The sequence below is a fragment of the Penaeus vannamei genome, chromosome 2 (genome assembly GCF_042767895.1).
Source record: "Penaeus vannamei isolate JL-2024 chromosome 2, ASM4276789v1, whole genome shotgun sequence".
Taxonomy (NCBI): domain Eukaryota; kingdom Metazoa; phylum Arthropoda; class Malacostraca; order Decapoda; family Penaeidae; genus Penaeus; species Penaeus vannamei.
In genome coordinates this window covers 3,490,187-3,512,686 of record NC_091550.1, presented here as the reverse complement: position 1 = coordinate 3,512,686, position 22,500 = coordinate 3,490,187, and the positions used below count along the sequence as shown (strand labels likewise).

At 46.0% G+C, this 22,500-nt stretch overlaps 1 protein-coding gene across 2 annotated transcripts in view; it reads left to right on the top strand.

Moving 5' to 3' along the window:
• LOC113810988 (protein SSUH2 homolog) overlaps positions 1 to 22,500 on the top strand; it is a 630,727-nt gene that overhangs the window by 546,624 nt on the left and 61,603 nt on the right. The window contains exons 2-3 of one of the 2 annotated variants that reach the window (XM_070128775.1): positions 9,816 to 10,914; positions 11,213 to 11,415. In XM_070128775.1, coding sequence (XP_069984876.1) covers positions 10,422 to 10,914; positions 11,213 to 11,415 — 696 coding nt within the window. In that variant the 5' untranslated portion in view covers positions 9,816 to 10,421. The remainder of the gene's footprint in view (positions 1 to 9,815; positions 10,915 to 11,212; positions 11,416 to 22,500) is intronic. The other variant, XM_070128776.1, reaches the window with a different exon arrangement.

The window sequence follows — 22,500 nt, the reverse complement described above, 5'->3', positions numbered from 1 at the left end:
CTCCATCCCACCCTTCCTCCTTCCCCCTCCCTCCTCCACCCTTCCTCCATCCCTCTCCATCCTTCCTTCCCCTCCCTCCCTCCCTCCCTCCTTACTCCTCCCCCTCCATCCCACCCTTACTCCTCCCCCCTCCCTCCTTTTCTCCCCTCCCACCCACCTTCCCCCCTCCCCTCCCCCACCACCCCCCACCCTCCCCTCCCCCTCCTTCCCCCTCCCTCCTTCCCTTCCCTCACCCTCCCCTCCCTTTCCTTAATAACTCTCCTCCTCGGCGCGTCCCAGGCACACCTTTCCTCAGCCTGCAGTACCCTCTCGGCTGCGTCCTCCATCCGTCACTGTCGCCTTCAAGTCACCTTTGCGATTACCGGTAGAAGGCGCGTGGAGGGGTGGGGGTGGGGTGGAGGGGTGGGGTGGATGGGGGGTGGGGTGGGGTGGTGGTGGAGCGTGGAGATTTGTTAGCAGTCCGTGTACCTGTCTGTTTGTTTGTTTGTCTGTTTACATTTGTGTGTCTGTGTGTTTTATGTATGTTTATTTATTTATCTATGTATGTATCTACATACATAGCATATACACACATATACGCATACTTACATACATATAAATACACATATACACACACACATCTGTGTGTGTGTATATTTATATATTTATATATATATATATATAGAGAGAGAGAGAGAGACAGACAGACAGACAGACAGACAGACAGACAGACAGACAGACAGACACACAAATAGAAACAGTGACAAAGACAGAGACAGAGACAAACAGATAGAAAGGAAGATATGTTACTGTTAGCCTTCCTGTTTATTACGTTCTTTTCTCTCCTTTTCTCCTGTTCTCTCATCTCCTTCATCCCCAAAAATATCCTTCTTTCTTAATCTTTCTCTCCCGCCTTCCTTTCACTCCCGTCCGTCTATCTATCAATCTTCTTCCTCCCCCCTCCCCTCTTCTCTCCTTTCAGCCTTCTCCTCCTCTCTCCTCTTCGCCCCTCCTACTCTCTCGTTCTCCTCTCTCCTCTCCTCTCCGCCTTTCATCCTCCCACCTCTCTTCCTCTCATCCTCTCCTCTCCGCCTCTCCTTCTCTCTCTTCTCCGCCCATTCTCCTTTCTCCTCCTCTCTTCCTCCTCCTCCTCCTCTTTCTCCTTCTTTCTCTCCCCTCCCTTCTCCCTCCTCCTCCCTCTCTTATTTCCCCCCATCTTTCCCAGACTCCGTCCCTGTCCCTCCTTCTCTCATTCTCTCTCACGCCTCGTCTCTTTCGTCCCCCTCCTCTTCTCCCCTTTTTTTCCAGCCTCCTCCTCGTCCAGTCGTCCTCCTCCTCCTCCTCCTCCTCCTCCTCCTTCCTCTCCCTTCTTCATTTCAAGCCTCCCTCCATCCCTCCTTCTCTGTCTTTCCTACTCCCCTCTCCCCCTTCCCCACCCTCCTTTCTCCCTCCTCTTCCTACTCTCTCTCTCCTCCTCCTCCTCCTCCTCCTCCTCCTCCTCCTCCCTCCTCCTCCTCCCTCCTCCTCCTTTCCCCCCCACTACCCCCTCTCCTCCCCCTCCTTCCTCTCCCTTCTTCATTTCAAGCCTCTCCATCCTCCTCCCTGTCTCTCCTCCTCCTTTCCCTCCCCCCTCCTCCTCCTCCTTTCCCTCCCTCCACTACCCCACCCTCCTTCTCCCTCTTCCCTACTCTCTCTCTCCTCCTCCTTTCCCCCCCTCCTCCTCCTCCTCCTCCCCTTCCCCACCCTCCTTTCTCCCTCCTCATCCTACTCTCTCTCCCTCCTCCTCCTTTCCCTCCCCCACTACCCCCCCCCCTTCCCGACTTCGCCTCCTCCTCCTCCTCCTCCTCCTTTCCCCCCACTACCCCCCCCCCTCCCCGACTTCGCCTGTCACCCCAGACAGAAGCAGTCAGCCTCTTAACAACTTGATTAATGGGGGATGTTGGAAGTTCTTCGATTATTTCAAACAGATATTTTTTTTTATAAGTGAAAAAAGGGAGAGGGGAAGGGGAAGGGGAAGGGAGGGGGGATGGAGAGAAGAAGGGGAAGGAACAATATTTGAGAAAAAAACAAAAACAAAGTAGAACTGGAGATTTTAAGAAAATATATAAAAAACGTCGAGTTTAATGGTGGGTGTTTGTCGTGTTTTGTCTAGGTGGTCGTTGGGTCGCCGGTCGTTGTGGTCGTTGGATCGTGGTCGCCGTGGTCGTTTTGTCTAAGTGGTCGTTGAGTCGTCGTGGTCGTTAGATTGTTGTGGTCCTCGTGGTCGTTGAGTCGTTGTGGTCGTCCTGGGCGTTTTGTCTAAGTGGTCGTTGTGGTCGTCTTGTCTTCGTGGTCGTCTTGTCTAAGTGGTCGTTGTGGTCGTCTTGTCTTCGTGGTCGTTGGGTCGTCGTGGTCGTTGGATCTTCGTGGTCTTTGGGTCGTTGTGGTCGTTGAGTCGTCGTGGTCTTTGGGTCGTTGTGGTCGTTGAGTCGTCGTGGTCTTTGGGTCGTTGTGGTCGTTGGGTCGTCGTGGTCGTTAGCAGGAGATGGTCGCGGTGATTTATATGGCAGACAATATCGAGTAAATTAAGCGTGTTAGTGGAGGGAATCGATGGCAGTGATTGACGTGTTTTTCTTCTTCATTCTTTCTTTCATTCTTTCTTTTAGTGTGTGTTCGTGTGTGCGTATAGTTGTTTTCTTGTCTCTTTGTTTCTTTTCTCGTTGTGTTTTTTTATCATTATGTTTATGTTTGTCTGTTTTTGTATATGCGTTGTCTTTGTTTTCATGTGTATTTATTTACGTGAAAAAATGTGGCTTATGTATGTATATGTACGTCTATACTTCTGTCTGTGTGTGTTTAGATGTAAGTCGGTATGTCTACACGCGTGCGACACCTACATACCTTTCACAAAGCGACAAATCAGCGACGTGCGAGCATTTCAAAGGTAAATATCACGCCAATAGTTTACGAGAGATAACAGTAAGAGTTGGTTTACGCGCCGTGTGATGGTCGCCGCGGACTGGGCACTTTGAAGTACCTGTTGTTTATTGATTGTTTACAGTGAGTGATATTTTGGTCCGAACGCAAAAGGTCTTGCTGGCCAGCCGGTCTTTGTCTCGGCTCCCTTGCTGAAGCTCTTAGTCAGCCTTACTGTAGTGTTTTTTTTTTTTTTTCTCTTCATTGTTGTGTTTTGATGTTCATGTTCGTGTCTGTGTTCGGATTCGTATTCGTATTCGTTTCTGGTATCGGCTTCGGCTTCGGTTTCGTTTTCATCTTCATCATAGTCATATTCATTTTCATCGTCGTCTGCATCTTCATCTTCGTTTCCGTCTTTGGCGTCGGTTTCATTTTCACCTTCATTTTGATCTTCATTTCATCTTTATCTTCGTCTTCATCTTCTTCATCTTCTTCATCTTCCTCCTCCTCTTCCTCTTCATCTTCATGCTTTCTTCACACTGCCATCATTAGTACACTGCCATCTTCATCACGTTATGCGCCCGTGCACCAATTTTAAAGAGTTGGTAAGCGCTAATAAGGATATTAAAGGTGATAAGTAATAACAACATTAATATATTAAGACAGTATCAGTACATATTTTTTATTTATATAACTCTCCTCTCTCTCTCTCCATATATATATATATATATATATATATATATATATATATATATATATATATATATATATATACATATACATATACATATACATATATGTATGTTAAATATATATATAAAACACACACACACACAAACACACACACACACACACACACACACACACACACACACACACACACACACACACACACACACACACACACACACACACACACATATATATATATATATATATATATATATATATATATATATATATATATATATTCACTTATTTATTTACATCGTTCTCCTTCCCTCTCCTTCCCTTTCTCTTTCCCCCATCCCTCAATTCCTCCCTTCTTTCCATCCTTTCTCACCCCCCCCCCCCTTCCCTCTCGTTCTCTCACATTCTCTTTCTCTCTTTCCTTCCCTCTCTCCCCCTCCTTCCCTCCCTCCACATCTTCCCCCATTTTTCCTTCCCTCCCTCCCCTCCATCCGTTCCCACCCCTCCTCCTCCTCCTCCCGCCCCTCCCTTTCCCATTCGCCTCACCCTAGTGCCACCCCCCTCCAGTGCCCACCCGCCACCCTCCTTCTCACACTAGTGCCACTCCCCCCCCCCCCGCCATCCTCCTCACACTAGTACCCCCCCCCCCCCCCGCACCAGTGCCACCCTCCATCTCACACTAGTACCCCCCCCCCCCGCACCAGTGCCACCCCGCCACCCTCCTTCTCACTCTAGTGCCACCCCCCCCCCCCTCCAGTGCCACCCCGCCACCCTCCTTCTCACTCTAGTGCCACCCCCCCCCCCCCCCCCCGCTCCAGTGCCACACCCAACCCAACTCCCGCTCCCGTGCCAGCATCAAGGCACTCTCGCCCGTCTGCGGATGATAGGCTCCCTCTGTTTTGTTGAGGGAGAGAGAGGACCACAGGCCTATTTTCTTTTTCTTTTTTTTCATTTTCTCTTTCGTTTTTCTTGAGGCCAAACCATGATTTATATCCTATTGTTTCTTTTTTTTTCCTAATTCCTCTCTTTTCTCGTCCCCCTCCTTATCCTTATCCTGCCTCGACTTATAAATTGTCATTGGATTTTGTTTTTTTTATCGTAAGACTCCCTATGCTTATCATTGTGATCGTAGCTGTGATCTTTTTTTTCTCTAAATTTCAATGTGGAAAACGTACTTAAATGTGTCTCGTGTTATTCATATAAATATATATTTTTTATGGTTTATGTGCCTCGTGTAATTATATATATGATTATGGTTTATTTCGTTTAATGAGCTATTATACCTATGGCAACCTCGCGAGAAACCAAATCATAGGAAACTGACCGTGCGCTCGTATCCCTCTGGTCCGAACGGAGGCGCGTTTTGGCTCCACAATCCCACATCTTCAAGTCCATTTTGATCACGTTGTAAAGATGATGTGCAGTACTCGCGTCCTCCGTCCCCTTGAGGATTCTGGGGAGAAAAAATGGAGGAACTGAAGGGACCAACTGATGACGGAGGCCTGTCAGGGATTGTTTAGGGGGAAAAGGCCACTAAGAGGGAGATTTGGCAAGTAGTCAGGGTGAATTATAGTTGGGAGGCAGTCTAGGAGGGAGAGAGATATTGGGATATATAAGTGTATCTTAACGTCTTTTAAGATGCTTTAACAGGAGAGCGTGGGTTATAAATATTATTCCTCTGAAATAGGAAAGAGTAGGGGTCAATTTTTTTCCCGACGAGGACGAGGGAAAACACCATAGAGATAAGTCTTCGTTCTGGACAGTCTAGGGGAGAAAGTGCAATCTACAGGGATTAAAAGGGAACATTGCAGGGGAATAGGCAGACCAGGGAAAGACTGATGGTCCCAAAGCAGCGGTCTCGAACCCTCAAAGTCTTCACTTCATTTTTTTTATCTTATATATATATATATGTATCGTAGCTTACCGTATCCCCAGTTTACACCATACATGTACTAACGATTCGTGATATAAATGGTACTGTTATAACCTCCGCAAAACTGGAGGGGATTCCATAGAAAAAAAATGATATCATATAATAGTTTAAGGGGAAAAAAATCGTAGGAGCGTATAAATAAATATTTAGAAGAGACATTCCGAGCTGGAATGGCCTGGGAAGACCATTCCGGAACCTAGATTTGACAGATATTATATGGAGATAAGGATAATACCTCAAGACAATAATACGCACCAGGCTTTCTAATACAGTATAGGTCCACGAAGGCAAAACACACACACACACACAAACAAACAAGCACACACAAACAAACACACACACACACACACACACACACACACACACACACACACACACACACACACACACACACACACACACACACACACACACACACACACACACACACACACACACACAAACACAAACACAAACAAACACACACACAAACACAAACACAAACACAAACACACACACAAAAACACACAAACACAAACACACACACACAAAAACACACACACACACACACACACAAGACCTAGTTGGATTCGAGCAAGAGACAGAATCTGGGACTTGGCAGAGGCTGAGAATCTCAAGGTAAAGGAGAGCTGGAGAAGAGAGCCTTGAGAGGAACATCACAAGGAGATACGCCAGATGATGAAGGGGAAAAAAAGAGATGGGAGAGGAAGAGGGGGAGAAGGAGGATGGGAAAAAAAGAGAAGGGAGGAAGAGGAGGAGGAGGGGAGGGGGAAGAGAAGGAGGATTAGGGGAAAAAGAGATGGGGGAGGAAGACGAGGAGAAGGAGAGATGGAGGAGGAAGAGAAGGAGGAGGATTAGGGGAAAAAGAGATGGGGAGGAAGAGGAGGAGGAGGAGGGGAGGGGAAACAGAAGGAGGATTAGGGGAAAAAGAGATGGGGGAGGAAGAGTGGGAGAAGGAGGAGGAGAAATTGGAAGAGGAAGAGGAGGAGAAGAAGGAACAGGAAGAAGAGGAAAGAGATGAGGGAGGAGAAGGAGGAGCATGAAGAAGAGGAGGAGGAGGAAGGGAAAGAGAGATGAGGGAGGAGGAAGGGAAGGACGGAGAGGAAGAGGAAGTAGAGCGAGAAAGGGGGAAAGCCGGGAACGCGGAAAGAGGATGAACAGGAACGAGCGATTATAGGAAGACAAGAGTGTTGTGAAAGAATGAGAATGAAAGGGAGAAACATGGAGAAAGGAGAGAGAGAGAGACAGACAGAGAGCGACAGAGAGAGGGAGGGAAGGAAGGAGGGAGATAGAGAAAGAAAGAAAGAAAGAGAAGGACAGACAGACAGACAAGGGACACACATACAGACAGAAGAGACATGCAGACAGACAGAGAGAGGGAGAGAAGTAATGAGGGAAATAGAGAAAGAAAGAAAGAGGAGGACAGACAGACAAACAAGGGACTCACATACAGAAAGAAGAGACATACATACAGACAGAGAGAAAGCGACTGAGAGAGGGAGGGAAGGAAGGAGGGAGATAGAGAAAGAAAGAGAGAGGAGGACAGACAGACAAACAAGGGACTCACATGCAGAAAGAGACATACAGACAGACAGACAGCGACAGAAAGGGGAACTTCCCGACCGGAGTAAATGGCTCTCTGGTCGCATATGTAGAATGACGTTATATACAGCCCCACATCCGGTCGAGTCACTCAAACACGACAGGTCTAAGGCCTATCCGAATATTGTGGCCTGATTTTATTGAAACAAAACCCCGGGATCGGTTTGATTGGGCGATTTATATTCGGATAATTCGTTATTTTGTTTGCAGTTCGAGTGAGAGAAAAAAAATGGAAAAAAGAATTTGAGAGAGGGTGAACAAAATATTCGTAATTCGTAATTTGCGGCGGGCGAACCAGATTTCTTTTCCGTCCCGCGAAATAACTTTATCCGAATATCCGATGCGAAATAAGTGACGAGCCCCCGCCATTTTTATTCGACCTAATACGGAAAATATCTCACCTCGTTTCACACAAGCGCGCCCTTCTATCCGGGGATGAGACACGGCGCGGCGTCCCAAGGCATGAACCGCGGTCGAGATGTTTCCCAAGACAAAAGATATCGCAAGAATAAAAGTCTTAGAGAGATATCTAAAGTCGATACTCCTTTTAGGAAGCGGTTCGCCAGCGCGCCCAGGTGAGGCTCCGCGCCGGGCCTGGGCGGGTGTGCGGAGGCCAGCTGCTGCGTGCGCTCCTGCCGCCTCCGTGGATGCTCTGCCGCGGCTTGACGTTACGTAGATGGCTTTTGATTTTCCTTTTTGTTGTTAATTCTTTTTGGTGAGTTCTATTAATTCTTTCTTTCTTTTTTGGCTTTCGTTTTCTTTTAATTCTTTCTTTCTTTTTTGGCTTTCTTTTTGGTTAGAATTAGGGATCACATCGGAGAAGAAAAAAACAAAAACAAAGAAAAACATCGAGCGAAATGAATTATTTTCCGTTCTCCGCCGTGCTGGAGACGAACCGCACACCCAGCCGCCTTCTGCACGCCCTTCGCCCCCCCCCCCCCAGCAATCCGTGCGGGACGCCAAGCAACGGCCGCCGAAGGAAGCCAAAGGCGGAGTCATAAGAGTGGAAAGTAACACCGGAACTCAACCCGAGATATTAGTCTGGCCAAGCAACCTGCCGCTCACCTGTCCCAGAGAATGGCGACCTGTTCTGCACGAATTTTCCCTCGTCAAATGGGGGGGGGGGGAATTATAGTCTGTATGTGCGTGGCTGTGTATTGAGCGCCTTCCTTGCCGTCAGGATATCAGAGATGTTTTAATATATGGTCGTCTTGATTAATGGTAATGGGTTCATGAGTTCTGCGTCACGTGATCAGGAGCTGGACATAAGGAAGGTCATTTACTTGACTTCTTCTGCCTTGCGCCTTTGTCGTGGCAGACATTCTAAGTGCTTGGGAATTAAAGAACATGGTGTAATTATTTTATCCACTATTTTAAGTACTAAGTGCTTGCATGCGCTACCCACCGCAGAGGTGTCCACAAGGTGTCCACACACAAAAAAAAAACACAAACACGCACACACACACACACACACACACACACACACACACACACACACACACTCACACTCACACTCACACTCACACTCACACTCACACTCACACACACACACACACACACACACACACACACACACACACACACACACACACACACACACACACACACACACACACACACACACACACACACGCACACACACACACACACACACACACACACACAGACGTTATGTATAGTCGCAGCATAATGGAAAATGAACAATATTAGGACAGAAGATTTCAGTGACCATGAATATGCATTTAAAGAGAAAAATATACCTCGCGCACAATATATCTATTATAAACCTGTGGCGTGTTTGTTTACAATATTCCGCCGGCTTGCCCTGGTCACGGGCAGTTACGAAAACCTACGGGATAACGCTACAACGTAACGAAACTTTTGCATTTTATTTCGTCTTTTCCGTCAGCGAGGTACACGCCTAAGGGACCGTCCGTGGGTATATTCCGCCGAACCCAAATCGTCTTATATTTATTTAAAGACATTTCCTCTAAGTAACCTCGGAACGAAAAATAAGAACACCTCCTTATTAGGTTAGATTCGGCATTAGGCGAATTCCGGGCAAATGCGTGTATAAGTCTTAAGATATATTAGATTAGATCCTGAGGCTTCCTGAATGGTCGTTATTATCCTAAAGGTTTTTTTGTTTTTTTTTAGGGAAAATTTAGGTCTCATTCTCATGTGCGGATCTCTAACTTACAGCGGTTAAGATGAGTGTGAATATATAGGTCATTAATACGCCGATGCCTGTATCTTTTCTGTGGCAATTTACTGTATGCAAAATTGCTACTATAAAGTGCTTGTGGAGGAGAGAGGGAGAGAGACGGAGCGGGGGTAGAGGAAGAGAGGGAGAGAGGGAAGGACACGCACAAAGAGAGAGTGGGAGGAACGGAAGAAGGAAGATAAAGAGTAGGTGGGAAAGGAGGGAGAAAGGGAGATGGAGGGAGGGAGAGAGGGAGAGAGAGCGGGAGGGGGAGGGAGGAAGGGAAAGAGAGAGGGGAGAGAACGAGAGAGAGTGCGCAAAGCAGGAAGAAAGGGTTCCTTATCGTCCTACTCTTATCTCAACCTCTCTTCGTGCTCTCCCCCCCTCCCCTCCCCCTCCCCCGCCCACACACGAAAAAAATGAACATTTTATTCAATTCAAAATAAGTTTTTAATTGGTGTAATTTTACGGAAGCTCCTCTTCGTCGGGCTCACTTCCCTGACTTTCTTCCAGAGCATTTTTTGTGTAGAATATATGACCCTCGGCCCTCGAGACCCAGTCGATCTGTGTCCGCCGTGTGATGCGAGCCAAGAGCGGCGCCCCTTTGCCCTGCCGCCATGACCGCCCTGGAGAGAGGAACATGGCGTGAGTGAGGGCGTGCGTGCGAGGGCGGCGCAGTGCGGGCGGCGAGGGCGCAAGGCACGGGCGGCGTGAGGGTGGCGGCGCGGAGGGCGCGCACGTGACGACGCTGGCGGCCGCGTCGGGAGCGCGAGGGAGCGGCGCGAGTGTGGCGGCGTGGTGAGGCGCCCGACGGAGGGCTGGAGGAGCGCCCCGGGGGATGGTGAGGCGCTGGTCGCCGCAGGAGCGAACGCGGCGCGGCCTGGCATGGTGAGACGATAGTGATGCGCCCGCGGTCGAGCTCCCCGCGTCCCCGGGCGCCCCCGTCGCCGCCGCGGTGACTCCCAGGCTCGGGATATGAACTGAACCCCGTGTCAGCCGAGGACGCGTGGGTGTGCAGGAGCCCCAGGCACGGGCCCCAGGGACACCCCCCGGCCGCCCCCAGGGGCCCCGGACCTGCTCGCCCACGCCGGCTGGGCGGCCCAGGGGCGGGGGGCGGCCATGAATGGGCGGGTGCTGCACCAGGAGGAAGTGGTACGAGTCCACGTGGCGTCCACGACGACCGCCACGGCCGCCTGCAGCACCTCCAACAGCGGGCCGCCGCCGCCGCCGCCGCCGCGTCGCGTCCTGCTGGTCGACCAGCGCGGCGGCCGCATCGCGGGGCCTCTCCAGCACGAGGCCGGCGGGGAGTTTACCTTCGAGCTGATCGAGAACTACCCGTCTCTGGGTCTGTCGGCGGTGCAGGACGGGTCCGGAACCATCATTAACTGGCGGGGGGCGCGGGGGGCGGCCGCGCGCCACCACAGGGTCAAGCGGAAGGACAAGGACAAGGACCTGCTGGATTCCGACAGCGCGAAGTCCCCCAAGAACAAGTCGGTGATGGACCCCTACCTGCCCGCCTACCAGCATCTGCTCTGTGACCTTGACCTTGTTGCTTCCTCTCTTCACCTGAAAAACTATCCCGTGTGTGAGAATGACCTCTACGATGTCAACAGTGAGTCCTGTCTCCATGTCTTCTCCCGTGCCACTCTCCTGCCCCCGAGACACCACACCCCCTGTCACACGGTCACTAGTGTAGCTGCCACACGCCCTTCACCCTCTAAGTCATCCTCGGCACTAGGTCACGGTCAGCGCCATCCTAGCGCCATCTGTCATGGCCCCACGAGCATTATCATTAAGACTCATTTCCCCTTTTAGGTCACTGATCATTTTTGTCCTGAAAATCATTTCCCAAATAACGATTTTTTCTCTCCCGGCTTCGGCGACCCTAACGACGCCCTTCTTTCCCGCAGTGTCGGTGCCGCCCCCTGACGGCGATGTGGAGGAGGAGCGGGACAGGACCGAGACGCGCGGGCCGCTGCCGCCGCCGCCGCAGATCACGGACCACCAGGCCCGGGCCGCCCTGCTGGCCCACGTGGCGGACCGCTGCTGCTGGGGCTCGGGGGCGGCCAAGAAAATGGCCATCGCCAAGATCAACTACGATTCTGCCTTCCACGTGAGTAACCGACCTCTTGTTTGGAGTTGGAAACCTCGCTTTTGCAGCTTGGAAAAATCAGTCTTACTCTACCCTTCTCCCCCTCCCCCCCACCCACCCCGAGAGCCTGGGCGAAATGCGTCGCGCATACCCCCCTCCCCTATACCCCCCCCTCCCCATGGTTCATACTTAGCGCAGGCATTTCTTGGGCATTAAAAGCGGATCCGGATTAATTTTCCGGGCGGGGAGCGTCATCCCTTCATTATTCGGCCGATTGGCTTCACTTCACTACGTCACTGGGCAGTTTTTCCGCCCGTGTGCCGCCCTCCTTAAGGCCGAGGGCTGCCAAGGACAAAATGCCCGAGATTTTTTATTTTATTTTATCTTTATTATTATTAATTATTTATTTATTAATTATTATTTTTTTCATTATTTCTTTTTCTTTTTTTTTCATTTTTTTAAATTTGAGTAGATTTGTGAAGTTAAATTATGATTCTATCGTTCATTATATATATATATATATATATATATATATATATATATATATATATATATATATATATATATATATATATATATATATATATGTGTGTGTGTGTATGTGTGTGTGTGTGTGTGTGTGTGTGTGTGTGTGTGTGTGTGTGTGTGTGTGTGTGTGTATATTTTATTATTTCTTTTTAATCTCCCATGAACATAAATATTCTGCACGTGTTTATAGCCTCGTTCCGTGTAATAACGAATTATCCAAAATCGATGCTAGTTAATGAGAACCTAGCTGCATATATCACCGCATTTTCTATATTTTCATTTATCCCATTTAGTCAAAAACCACACATGTATCAGACATGCGCTATGCCCCGTGACGTCACCTCTGACATCATTGCCTTGCCTTTGCGAGTCAACAAAATGCAACGTGGCCAAAGAACGTCAAAAATGGTTCCTGGTCCGCTGGATATTACGTTATGGAGTTGCATCTTGCACAACTTCACACAACACCATTAATAACATCAACACCATTAATAACACCTACAACACCATTAATAACATCAACAACACTAGTGATAGCATCATCAACATCATTAATAACATCAACAACACTATTAATAGCATCAACAACACCATTAATTACATCAGCAGCACTATTGATAGCATCAACAACACCATTAATAACATCAACACCATTAATAACACCTACAACACCATTAATAACATCAACAACACTATTGATAGCATCAACAACACCATTAATAACATCAACACCACCATTAATAACATCAACACCATTAATAACATCAACAACACCATTAATAACATCAACAACACCATTAATAACATCAACACCATTAATAACATCAACAACACAATTAATAACATTAACACCATTAATAACATCAACAAAACCATACTAACATCAGCAACACCATTAATAACATCAACACCATCGATAACATTAATCACACCATAACATTATTGATAACTCCGCAATGCCAACATCAATACCATCAATAACACGACAAAAGCACCATTAATAACACTGCAACACCATTAATAACATCATTAATAACACAGCACCACAGAAATACCATTTATAACACCAGTAACACAACAACATTTATAACATCAATAACACCATAACAACACCACAAATAACATTAATATCATCAATAACATCACAACACCATTAATAACATTTATAACACCACAGCAGCACTATTGATAACATCAACAATACCACAGAAGCACCCCTAACAACACCACAACACCATCAACACCACAAAAAACACCATTAACACCACCCCGCCACACCCTAAATCCCTTCCACTCACACCACAACGGCATAGAGTGTAGGGTATTATCCAGGGTTTCGGGGTATTTACTTATCCAAGTTCCCAGCAGCGGAGAGGGCTTGCGAACTCCATCTAGTCGCTGGGGTCCGAAGCGAGGCGGGAGGGCACGGGAGCTGGGCGGGGCGGTCACGTACACAAGGGTTTCGGACGGTGAATACGGGCGGTGTGGTGTGGTGTGTGGCTTAAGCTTGCGTGCTCGTGTGTTCGTGTGTTCTCTGTTTTTGTCTGTTTGTCTTTGTCTCTGTCTTTGTTTCTTTGACTTTGTTTCTTTCTATGTCTCTTTCTCTCTCTCTGTCTATCTATCTGTCTATCTCTATCTTTCTCTGTCTCCGTCTCTGTCTCCGTCTCTCTGTCTCCGTCTCTCTGTCTCTGTCTCTCTCTCTCTCTCTCTCTCTCTCTCTCTCTCTCTCTCTCTCTCTCTCTCTCTCTCTCTCTCTAGATATAGATATAGATATAGATATAGATATAGATAAAGATATATAGATTGATTTCCAGATAGATAGATAAATATACATCTGTATTCCAACATTAAATCTTTAGGTTGTCTTTCCTCACTCGATTTCATCACCATAGATAATATCCAGATTCTTCACTAATGTAATTAAATCAAAATTATAAAAAGGTATATAGTAATAATGAAAATAATGAAAAGTGAATTCAAATTAAAAAATAATAATAAATAAATAAAACAAAAAAGTAAAAAAGATACACACGTTTCCCTTCGCATTCATAATCCAAAAACAGATCGCGGATCATCTATGCATTCGTTATCCACAAAAGAAAGAAAAAAACAAGAAAAAGAAAGAAAAAACTATAAAAACAGAAAGAAAATAAAATACAGACAGAAAAAACGATAGACATGAGCTTTCGAAATGAGTCTCGCGAGCGACACTTCACTCTGAATGAAGTGAAAGCAAGGGTTTATGCGAGAAGGAAGTGCGTTCGAGCGTGAATGAAAGTTGCAGCGGTCGGAAGAAATGTAGAAGTGTATTGCAAAGGAAGGGCGTGCAAGGAGGAGGGTCTTAATTAGTGGTTTTGGGCGTTGATGTGGCGATGATGGGCGGGGATGTTTCTTTCCCGGTGGGCGCTGTGATGTGGGATGGGCGTTTGGGGTTTTGTGTTGGTGTGTGTGGGGGGGGTGTAGGGTGGGGGGGGGTTTGTTTGTATGTTCGTGTGTTTGTGAGAGGTGGGTATGCGTGTGTGATTGTTTGTGTTTGTGAGGGGTGTGTGTGTGTATATGTGTGCGGTTCTTTGTGTGTGTGTTTATGTGTGTGTGTGTATATGTGTGCGTTTTTGTGTGTGTGTATATGTGTGCGTTTTTTATGTGTGTGTCTGTCTTTGTGCTTGTGTGATGAAGAGTGCGTGTGTGTTTGTGTGTGTGAATGAATATATCTGTCTGTACGTACGTGAGCGCTGTGTGTATAAATAAAGGGACAGTTGAAATGAATGAATGGAAGCTGCCTGTTGTAGTACGTTATCGTTTGTTTACTAAAATGCGATATACCTTTTACAACAAATAGCCCGCGCTGAAAACCTGATGATGACACTCAACTTTAGCGCTTACGGGAGGAATACATAGGGGTGAAGTGGGCTGATATGGCTGTATATTTGTGTTGGTGGCGAGCATGTGGATTTGATGTAGACGCGTTTATGATGGCGGAGGAGGAGGGAGGAGGAGAACGGGGGAAGAGAGAGAGGAGGAGGGGATGGGAGAGGGAGGAGGAGAACGGGGGAAGATGAGGAGAGGGAGGAAGAGGAGGAAAAGAGGTAGGAGGGGAAGGAGAGGGAGGAAGAGGTGGAGAAGGAGAGGGAGGAAGAGGAGGATAAGGAGAGGGAGGAGGAATAGGAAGAGAGGAAGAAGAGAAGGAAAAGGAGGAATAGGAAGAAGAAGCAGCGGGGGAAGAAGAAGAAGAGAAAGAGGAGGAGGAAAAAAAACAAGAAAAAAGAAGTCGAAAAAGAAGAACAAAAACAAGGTAGACGTACATTATCCCGCCATCATTACCCCGGGTTGCCGTCTGCCGCGACGACCCCCTCCCCCCCTCCCCCACTCCGTCCCCCCCTCCGCGCCCCTAACGACCCCACACCTAACCACCTCCTCAGCCTTGATAATGACGTGATTAATCATATATCATAATGACTGTCTTGCCTGACAATTTCTCTCCCTGATGATGATGTGGAGGGCGATGGCGACGCTCCCTCACCTGCTGGTAATACGTGCAGGTGACACACGCGGCGCTGGCTGATGACGTGCCTAATATGGGATACATACACACGAGAAGCTGATACGTGTGTGTGTGTAGGGGGGGGAGGGGTATTGGAGACGGTTGGGGGTAATGGAAGGGTGGGTGAGTGGAGATAAGGGGCGTGGGGTGGGAGGAATCAAGTACGAGAGGCAAGGAAAATGAGGAATCAAGTACAAGAGGTAAGGAAAAGAAGGAATCAAGTACAGGAGACACGAAATCAAGTACAATACACGCGGAAAATGAGGAATCAAGTACAAGAGACACGAAAAATGAGAAATCAAGTAAAAGAGACACGGAAAATGAGGAATCAAGTACAAGAAACACCGAAATTTAAAAAACAAGTACAAGAAACACGCAGCGGGACCAATCAAGTACAAGTGAACACTGAATGGGAGAAATCAAGTACAAGAGACACGGAAAATGAGAAATCAAGTACAGGAGATACAGAAAGGGAAAAAAATCAAGAACAAGAAACACTGAATGGGAGAAATCAAGTACAAGACACACGGGGTACGAGAGCCTTCAAGTACAGGACCGCACAGCACCGAGAAGCACTTAAGTCGCCGAGGGTGTCACTTGCGACACGGCTAAATGACACACACGAGGTACTTCCACATGACGTCGGAGTGAAGCAGGGTGAAGGGAAGGGTCACATTACAAGGTGAAAGTGAAGGGATACTGATCCTTATGGTACTTTTAGAGTCGTTTTTTTTAAAGGGTCAAGGAACGTCTCAAATTCGTATTACGGGGAAAGTTTCATTTTCAATCGTTTTAGGGGGAAGTGAAGTCAGTGGTATGGCTCATGGATTTGGATTTTTTTTTTTTTTTTTTTTTTTTACTCCAGGAAAGGAAATCTGCTTCTTGCTGGCATTTTTTTATTATTTTTATTTTTATTTTTTATTCCAGGAAAGGAAATCTACTTTTTGTCTATTGAAGCGTCTTTGCAGGTTTTTATCCATCTCGTGAATGTATTTCGTTATCTTAAACCTAGTGTTGCTTTATTTATCATGTTATTCTCCCACTCCTTATCCAATTATTTATTTTGTTCCGCTATCTTTATCCTAGTGTTGTTTTATCATGTTATCCTCCTCCACTTTATCTAATTCATTATTGTATTTCGCTCTTTATCACGTTACTCTCTTGTTCTTTATCTAATTCATTATCCATTTTCCCTATCTTTATCCTAGTGTTGCTTTATCATGTTACTCTCTTGCTCTTTATCCAATTCATTATTTCATTTCGCTGTCTTTATCCTGATTTTGCTTTGCTTATCCTGATTTCTCCCTGCTCTTTATCCTTCTTATTAGTTTCTTTTGATATGTTTATTCTCCTTACTTATCCATATTCATATTATTTCCTTTTGATGTCTTTATCCTAACTCATTATTTCCTTTCGCTATCTTTACCCTAATTTTACTTTACCTATCCTACTATTCTCCAGCTCCTTATTCTATCCTATCATGTTCTTTCGCTATCTTTATCCTGATTTTGCCTTATTTATCCTGACACCCCTCCTTTTCCCTTCCATCATATCCTGTCGCTATGTTTATCCTAATTTTGCCTTACTTATCCTTATCCCCTTCCCCGCCCTTTAGCCATCCCATTATTTCCTATGGCTATCATTATCCTAACTCATCAATACCTTTCGCTACCATCATCCTAACTCAACATTTGCTATCGCTCTCATTATCCTAATCCACCATTCCTCTTCGCTACCTTTATCCTAACTCATTAATTCCTATCACTGCCTTCATCCTATCCCACCCTTTCCCTTCTTTATGATTATCCTAATCCACCCTTTCCCCTCGTTACCTTTATTCTAACATTAATTCCTATCGCTACCTTCATCCTAACCCACCATTTTCTATCGCTCTAATTATCCTAACTCATCAATTCCTCTCGGTACCTTTATCCTAATTCTTCAATTCTCTCGATACCTTTATCCTAACCCACCATTTCCCTTCGTTATGATTATCATAATCCACCCTTTCTTCTCGTTACCTTCATCCTAACCCATCATTTTCTCTCGTTACCTTTATCCTAACTCATTAATTCCTTTCGCTACCTATATCCTATCCTACCCTTTCCCTTCGTTATAATTATCCTAACCCACCATTTACCTTCGCTACCTTTACCCTAACCCACCATTTCCCTTCGCTGCCTTCATCCTAACCCATCATTTCCTTTCGCTCTTATTATCCTAACTCATCAATTCCTCTCGCTACCTATACCCTAACCCACCCTTTCCCTTCGCTACCCATATCCTAACCCACCATTTACCTTCGCTACCTTTACCCTAAGCCACCCTTTCCCTTCGCTCTTATTATCCTAACCCACCATTTCCCTTCTCTACCTATATCCTAACCCACCATTTCCCTTCGCTATCTTTACCCTGACCCACCATTCCATATCGCTACCTTCATCCTAATTCTTCAATTCCTCTTGCTACCTATATCCTAACCCACCATTTCCTATCACCCTCATCATCCTAACTCACCATTTCCCTTCTCTACCTATATCCTAACCCACCATTTCCTCTCGTTACCTTCACCCCAACTTCGCCTTCCCGATCCCGCTACTCTTCCGCTTCCGAGCATCTTATGGGACGCTGTCTGTGCGTGTCTTGCAGGTCGCCGAGGTGTCGCGTGGTCGTGTAATAACCCTTATCTCTGATTGACATTAATCCTCGGTTTCTGGGGTATGAGGTACGTTGGTGGAGGTACGTTGGTGGTCGTGGTGGTTGTGGTGGTCGTGGTGGTTGTGGGGGTCGTGGGGGTTGTGGGGATCGTCGTGGTTGTGGGGGTTGTGAGGGTCGTGGGGGTCGTTGTGGTCGTGGGGGTTGTGGGGGTCGTGGTGGTCGTTCTGTGATATAAGTCTTCTTTATGAGAATTCTTTTTGGGGTTGTTGTATTTGCTCTTTCTGGTCGTATTGGGCTTTTTTTTTTTTTTTTTTTTTTTTTTTTTTTTTTGTAGTTTTGGTGTTTTCGGGATTCTAGGTTTATTTTGTTCTTTGTTTTTTAATTATTATTCTTGTCTTCAAAATTTAAATGTTTATTTTAGTCTTGTTTTCAAACTCGTTGATTATTATTATTGTATTTTCAAAATTCTAGATATTATATTCTTTTTAATTCTTGCGTTTTCGAGATTTTTATTCTTTTTGTTTTCCTTTATTTTTTGAGTTTTCAAGTCTTTTTTTTCTTTTTGTGTTTTCAAGATTAGAGATTTTATTTCCCATTTTTAAGACTTTTATTTTTGTTCTTTTTTTTATCCTTGTTTTCGAAATTGTATTTTTTTTTTCCTCTTTCTTGTCATTAGTATCCAAGCTTACATTAAATTCCCGTTGACTTTCCCTTCCATCCATTTGCCACTCGCTGCACTTCTCCCCACTCGTGTCCCCTGCCCGCGTCCGACTCAGAACTTCCCCTGGCACTGTGCCTCGACTTTCCGTACACTTCGCTTTGCCTCCATCCTGCTATAGGCTCTAACTCTGCTCCCCTTCCTTCTCCCTCGCTCTGTCTCTCTTTCCTTTTGAATCATGACTCTTTTTCTCTCTTTCTTTCTTTCTTTTTTTCTTTCTTTCTTTCTTTCTTTCTCTTTCTCTGTTTTTTTTTTTTTTAATTGTTATTCTTGTTTTCAAGATTTAAATGCTTGTTTTATTCTTGTTTTCAAAATCGTTGATTATTATTCTTGTGTTTTCAAAATTCTAGATTTTATATTCTTTTTAATTCTTGCGTTTTCGAGATTTTTATTCTTTTTGTTTTCCTTTATTTTTGAGTTTTCAAGTCTTTTTTTTATTTTGTGTTTTCAAGATTTGAGATTTTATTTCCCATTTTTAAGATTTTTATTTATGTCTTTTTTTTATTCTCGTTTTCGAAATTGTAGTTTTTTCCCTCTTTCTTGTCATTAGCATCCAAGCTTACATTAAATTCCTGTTGACTTTCCCTTCCATCCATTTGCCACTCGCTGCACTTCTCCCCACTCGTGTCCCCTGCCCGCGTCCTACTCAGAACTTCCCCTGGCACTGTGCCTCGACTTTCCGTACACTTCGCTTTGCCTCCATCCTGCTATAGGCTCTAACTCTGCTCCCCTTCCTTCTCCCTCGCTCTGTCTCTCTTTCCTTTTGAATCATAACTCTTTTTCGCGCTTTCTTTCTTTTTTTTCTTTCTTTTTTTCTTTCTTTATTTCTTTCTCTTTCTCTGTTTTTTTATTGTTATTCTTGTTTTCAAGATTTAAATGTTTATTTTATTCTTGTTTTCAAAATCGTTGATTATTATTCTTGTGTTTTCAAAATTCTAGATTTTATATTCCTTTTAATTCTTGCGTTTTCGAGATTTTAATTCTTTTTGTTTTCATTAATTTTCGAGTTTTCAAGATTGTTATTTCAATTTTTGTTCTTTATTTCATTTTGTGTGTTCAAGATTAGAGATTTTATTTCTCATTTTTAAGATTTTTATTTTTGTTCTTTTTTTTATTCTTGTTTTCGAAATTGTAGATTTTTTTCCCCTCTTTCTTGTCATTAGCATCCAAGCTTACATTAAATTCCTGTTGACTTTCCCTTCCATCCATTTGCCACTCGCTGCACTTCTCCCCACTCGTGTCCCCTGCCCGCGTCCTACTCAGAACTTGCCCTGGCACTGTGCCTCGACTTTCCCTACACTTCGCTTTGCCTCCATCCTGCTATAGGCTCTAACTCTGCTCCCCTTCCTTCTCCCTCGCTCTGTCTCTCTTTCCTTTTGAATCATAACTCTTTTTCTCTCTTTCTTTCTTTTTTTCTCTTTTTCTTTCTTTCTTTCTCTTTCTCTTTTTCTTTCTTTCTTTCCTGATTCTTTCTGTTTTTTTTTATTGTTATTCTTGTTTTCAAAATTTAAATGCTTGTTTTATTCTTGTTTTCAAAATCGTTGATTATTATTCTTGTGTTTTCAAAAGTCTAGATTTTATATTCCTTTTAATTCTTGCGTTTTCTAGATTTTTATTCTTTTTGTTTTCCTTTATTTTTGAGTTTTGAAGTCTTTTTTTATTTTGTGTTTTCAAGATTTGATATTTTATTTCTCATTTTTAAGATTTTTATTTTTGTCTTTTTTTATTCTTGTTTTCGAAATTGTAATTTTTTTCCTCTTTCTTGTCATTAGCATCCAAGCTTACATTAAATTCCTGTTGACTTTCCCTTCCATCCATTTGCCACTCGCTGCACTTCTCCCCACTCGTGTCCCCTCTCTCTCTCTCTCTCTCTCTCTCTCTCTCTCTCTCTCTCTCTCTCTCTCTCTCTCTCTCTCTCTCTCTCTCTCTCTCTCTCTCTCTCTCTCTCTCTCGCTCTCTCTCTCTCTCTCTCTCTCTCTCTCTCTCTCGCTCTCTCTCTCTCTCTCTCTCTCTCTCTCTCTCTCTCTCTCTCTCTCTCTCTCTCTCTCTCTCTCTCTCTCGCACTCTATTTTCTCTGTGTCTCCTTCCCCTTCGGTTTGTCTCCTACCATGATTCATCTTTTTGTTCGTATTATCTCCTATCCCCTGTTCCTCCCCCCACCCCCTTGCTCTATTTTCTATCCCCTTTCTATCCCTTCATTTCTCTTTATTTCCCATCCCTGCCCCGTCCCTCACTCTATCCCCTACCCCCTGCGACCTCTCCTCGTCTGCCTCCCTCTCTCCTGCTCTAACTACTACCCCCTGCCGCCTATACTTCCTCCCCTCGACCCTCCACCCTCCACCCTCCACCCTCACACCACACACACGCAAAATCCTATCCCTAGCCTTTACCACTAGCCTATACCCCTGGCCGATACCCCTAGCCTATACCCCTGGCCGATACCCCTAGCCTATACCCCTGGCCGATACCCCTACCCTATACCCCTACCCTATAGCCCTACCCTATAGCCCTACCCTATACCCCTACCCGATACCCCTACCCGATACCCCTACGCTATACCCCTACCCTACACCCCTACCCGATACCCCTACCCGATACCCCTACCCGATACCCCTACGCTATACCCCTACCCGATACCCCTACCCTATACCCCTACCCTATACCCCTACCCGATACTCCTACCCTATACCCCTACCCTATACCCCTACCCTATATCCCTACCCTATGCCCCTACCCGATACCCCTACCCGATACCCCTACCCTACACCCCTACCCGATACCCCTACCCGATACCCCTACCCGATACCCCTACCCGATACCCCTACCCGATACCCCTACCCGATACCCCTACGCTATACCCCCACCCTATACCCCTAACCTATACCCCTACCCTATACCCCTACCCGATACTCCTACCCTATACCCCTACCCTATACCCCTACCCTATACCCCTAACCTATACCCCTAACCTATACCCCTAACCTATACCCCTACCCTATGCCCCTACCCCCTACCCTCCCACCTACCCCTGCCTCACTATCCCTCGTGAGAACGATCTCTCAACCTCATCACCTCATCATTTCTCGAGAACAACAACACGCGAGGGGTGTTGTGGGTAGTCCATAACCACGGTAAATCAACACATATTTTACCCTCGGATTTATTGTTGGCAGAAGTAAGGGGGGCGGGCGGGGTGGGGGGGAGGGGGGGCACAGGGCTGTTACTGCCGGAGGGTGAGAGCAGACAGTCCATTCGCTCGCCCTCGAAGGCTGGTGACAAGGCCGGGTGTCCTGCGGTCCTTCCCTCCCCCCCCCCCTCCCCGCGCCCTCTCCAACTCATGGCGGGACGGAACGCAAAATGTAAATTACGGAGATGGGGTTTTTTAGAAAAGAAGAGAAAGAGGGGGAAGTCGGGGGAGGGGGGGGGAGAATGAGGTTAAGAAAGTGGGGAGGATGTGGGGGAAGGGGGGGGGAGATTAAGGTATTAATACGTAGGAATTCGGGAAGGGAGAAAGAGTGCTTTGGAGGCTGACTTTGTTTTCTCCGTCGGTGGGTTCGTTGTGGTGTGCGGCGGCGGGTGTGCAGGGGTGTACTGTACGCATACAAATAAGCGCATATTCGTACTTGCATATGTGTCCGCACATGAACGCAGACACACACAC